The sequence below is a fragment of the Benincasa hispida genome, unplaced genomic scaffold, assembly GCF_009727055.1.
Source record: "Benincasa hispida cultivar B227 unplaced genomic scaffold, ASM972705v1 Contig306, whole genome shotgun sequence".
In the NCBI taxonomy this organism is placed as follows: Eukaryota; Viridiplantae; Streptophyta; class Magnoliopsida; order Cucurbitales; family Cucurbitaceae; genus Benincasa; species Benincasa hispida.
Window position 1 is genome coordinate 392,322 of NW_024064789.1, and position 3,964 is coordinate 396,285.

A 3,964-nucleotide genomic window follows, 5' to 3' on the forward strand; every position below is an offset into this window, starting at 1 on the left:
AAAACTAAAAAAGTAAATGACTACTAAACATGCCTTACTATTTTTTAAAAAAAAAAAAAACAAAAAATAAAAATCATGTTAAAATATGCAAGACGCAAAATGTAGGCATAAAACTTTTTGAATTGAAAGTGTGGATTGATTTAGTCTTTGGAGTTGGGGTATTGAATGATGCACCCACTTGGACAAAATGCAAATCTTGCTATGCATTAAATGCATGCTCCTTTGCCCATTTTCAATTTGACTTTTTTTTCAGATGTCAAAAGCAAAAAAAAAAAAAAAGATTTTTTTTTTTTAATCCAAAATTAAACGTAGACTTTTTCAATATTCTTCCTTGTGTAAATTGTAACATTTGTATAAGTTTAAGGATTCAATTTTTATTTTTGGTAGGTCCAGTTTCAACAATTATTGTAAATTTGAGATCCAATTTTAACCGTCGTAAGAATCTAGAAACTCAATTTTTACAATGAAAAATTTAAGTATGTAATTATAACTACCACCATAAGAAAATAGTAACATAAATTTAAATATATATATATATATATATATATAATGTAAGTTGAAATTAGATTCATCTTTATTATTAATGGATTTTGCAAAAGCTTTAAATGCTGACTTTTTCTGGGCTTCTTGCACAAAAGGTATAGGACCATATGAAATCTTGCTATGGCTTAATTAAATGTATGCTTACCCTTTTTCCAATTTTATTTCTCTTTTATCCAAAATTGAACGCAGACCTTTTCAATATCCTTCAGAGGCTTTATTTAGTGTACTTTGTATTTTTATTTTTTTGTATTGGAGAAAACTTTGGATTTTTTTTAATTTTATTTTGTTATTATTATTATTATTTTGACAATGTGGGGTGCGAGATCGAACTTTGATTTTGAAGTTGATTGTGCATGATTTTATTTTGTGTGTATAACTTCGAGTATGTGGAGGTGGAGTTGCCCAATTATTATAGTCAATGTTGCTGATTATTATAACCTACGATTAACTATAATAATACTATTTCAAATCTCTCTTAACTACGATGTTTTCTATTTTCTACTCATTATCTCTTTTCTCTTTGTTATAGTATTTATTATTTCATTTCCATACTAAACTAGATTGTACCACAAACACAAACTATTATAACCTACTGACTAATATAACTCACAAACTAATAATGATCGTGGACTATAAGAACCTAATCAACCCCTCAAGCACCCTTCAATAATTTTGAAAATTTCTTATTAAAGTAGTGTTGTTTTAAATATCTATATCTCTTGAAAAGAGTACATGGAATAATTTTTAATTAATAAAATTTGAAATTAATATATATTAATGACAAGTTAGGAAAATAGTAATATAAATAAACAGCCCCCAAGTGTGTTGCCCATTTTCTGGCCACTTGATTTGACATTTTCTTTGATTCAAAATTCAAGGGAAACCTTCTTGGCTTTACTTGGTTAACGATGACAGCTATACATGAACGCGTTATGGGCAGAAAACAGTGACTTTCTTTATCCAAACTTTTGCTGTATAAATAAGAGCCTTCCCAACCATTGTTTTTCTCCATCTCATCAATCATCACCCTTTTTCTTACACATAATATTCTTTTCCCAATATCACCATCTTATCAAAATGTCAATGCCTCGATTAATTATCGTTGCGTTCACGTTGTTGCTTTTAGGTTTAGCATGCAATGCCCAACTTTCCTCTTCATTTTACGATCAAACTTGTCCCACGGCACTCACCACTATTAGAACTGTTATTAGGCAAGCAATCTCTCAAGAACGTCGTATGGCTGCATCTCTCATTCGCCTTCATTTCCACGATTGTTTTGTTAAGGGATGTGATGCGTCCATATTGCTTGATGATACTCCCTCTATGGTTGGAGAACAAAATGCAGCACCCAACATAAACTCTGCTAGAGGTTACGGGGTGATACACAAAGCTAAGACTGAAGTTGAGAAGATATGTCCTGGTGTTGTATCTTGTGCAGATGTTCTTGCTGTAGCTGCAAGAGACGCTTCTTTTGCTGTGAGTACATGATTATATATAATAGAATATTATGATATAATTTTTTTAGTACTAAATATTGTTTAAAATAAATAGGTTGGCGGTCCATCTTGGACAGTAAAACTTGGAAGAAGAGATTCTACCACTGCAAGCAAAACTCTAGCAGAGAACGAGCTTCCACATTTCCAAGCAAGTCTTGATAGACTTATTTCCATCTTTGCAAATAAAGGACTTAGTACAAGAGATATGGTTGCACTCTCAGGTAATTAAATCATATCAGTGCTTGGAATTCCGTCATAAAGTATTGTATGTGTCAACTTTTGTTAAGCGTATGCATGTTAATTCTATTGCAGGTTCTCATACTATAGGACAAGCCCAATGCTTTCTTTTCCGTAATAGGATATACAACCAAAGTAATATTGATACAGGATTTGCTAGCACACGCCGTAGAAATTGTCCAACATCCAGTGGAAATGGAAATTTGGCACCACTTGATTTGGTCACACCCAATTCCTTTGACAATAATTACTTCAAAAATCTTGTTCAAAAAAAGGGTTTACTAGAAACAGATCAAGTCCTCTTTAATGGAGGATCAACAGATAATATTGTTACAGAATACAGTAGAGATCCAACTGCATTCAAATCAGACTTTGCGGCTGCAATGATTAAAATGGGAGACATCGAACCTCTCACTGGTTTAGAAGGACAAATAAGAAATATATGTGGCGCTATTAACTAAACTTCTTTTCATCATTGAAAATATCATAGTATAAGAAAAATAATTGTATTAAGTCAGTTTGTTCATTCGTTATGTAATTTAAATTTTAAATAATATAATTCGATATGTAATTTAAATTTTAATTAAGATAATTCGTTATGTAGTTTAAATTTTAATTAAGATAATTCACTATAAGAATTTTAGTAATTCTCGACGACATTAATCTTGACGACCAAAAAAGCGTCGGCAGTTTCGACCTCTCCCGACGGTACAAACAAGGGGTCGGGATAAAAATTTAATCTCGATGGTCCATGAACAGTCCGTCGGGATTTTAAATTTCCCGACGGTCCCCCTAGAAACCANCAAACAAGGGGTCGGGATAAAAATTTAATCTCGATGGTCCATGAACAGTCCGTCGGGATTTTAAATTTCCCGACGGTCCCCCTAGAAACCATCAAGCTTATTGTACTTTAGCCCGATGGTTCTTTCAGACCGTTGGACGTTTTAATCTCTCCCGACGGTGCACAAACATCGTCAGGCATTCTGGTTTCAACCCGACGGTTACTACTCAACCGTCGGGCGAAGTGTGCAGAACGTAAAAAGAATCCATTGTGATTTGTGAAGCTCACCCGACGGTAAGCGTGAAACTACCAGAATTTCATTATAAAGACCGACGACTCCATGCAACCGTCGGGATTCTAAGTTCTAATATAAATATTAAAAAGTTTTTATGGGAATTGGAGAATCATTGGCCGATAGTGAGACAAGAACCGTCGGAATAAGTTTAAGAATTCCCGACAGTTTCCCCTAACGGTCGGCCAAACTACGAACTCTAGACGATGTTTAGTCAACCGTCGAGTGTTCTAAGAAATATAAAAATATTTTTTTGGGAATTTGGGAATGTTCCGCCGATGGTTGTGTCAGAAAACTCTTGGGGTGCCTCGTTCGCCCGACGGTTTTGAGTGACTGTTTGTTGTTGTTACATTCTTGATAGTGTTCAGTCAACCGCCAGGGATTCTAAGTTTCTTTTTGGGAATTGGTGAATTTTTTCCGGCGGTTGTGTCAGAAAACCATTGGGCTTGGGAAGTTTGGCCGATGGTTCATAGGTGACCATTGGGATTGCTTACATATATCCTGATGGCAGCAGACAACCGTCGGGAAAAGTTCGATTTAAAAATCCCTCCCCCCATTCTTCCCTGGTTCTTCTTCTTCCTTATCGCCAATTCTTCTTCTTCTACTAATTCCCTC

General features: G+C 34.3%; 1 protein-coding gene across 1 annotated transcript; it reads left to right on the top strand.

Moving 5' to 3' along the window:
* The first annotated feature begins 1,591 nt into the window (after positions 1–1,591).
* On the top strand, positions 1,592–2,737 carry LOC120069284 (lignin-forming anionic peroxidase-like). The gene is made up of 3 exons (XM_039021003.1): positions 1,592–2,019; positions 2,095–2,260; positions 2,352–2,737. The coding sequence occupies exons 1-3, from the start codon at positions 1,621–1,623 to the stop codon at positions 2,735–2,737; spliced, it is 951 nt and encodes a 316-aa protein (XP_038876931.1). The 5' UTR covers positions 1,592–1,620.
* Positions 2,738–3,964: the final 1,227 nt, after the last annotated feature.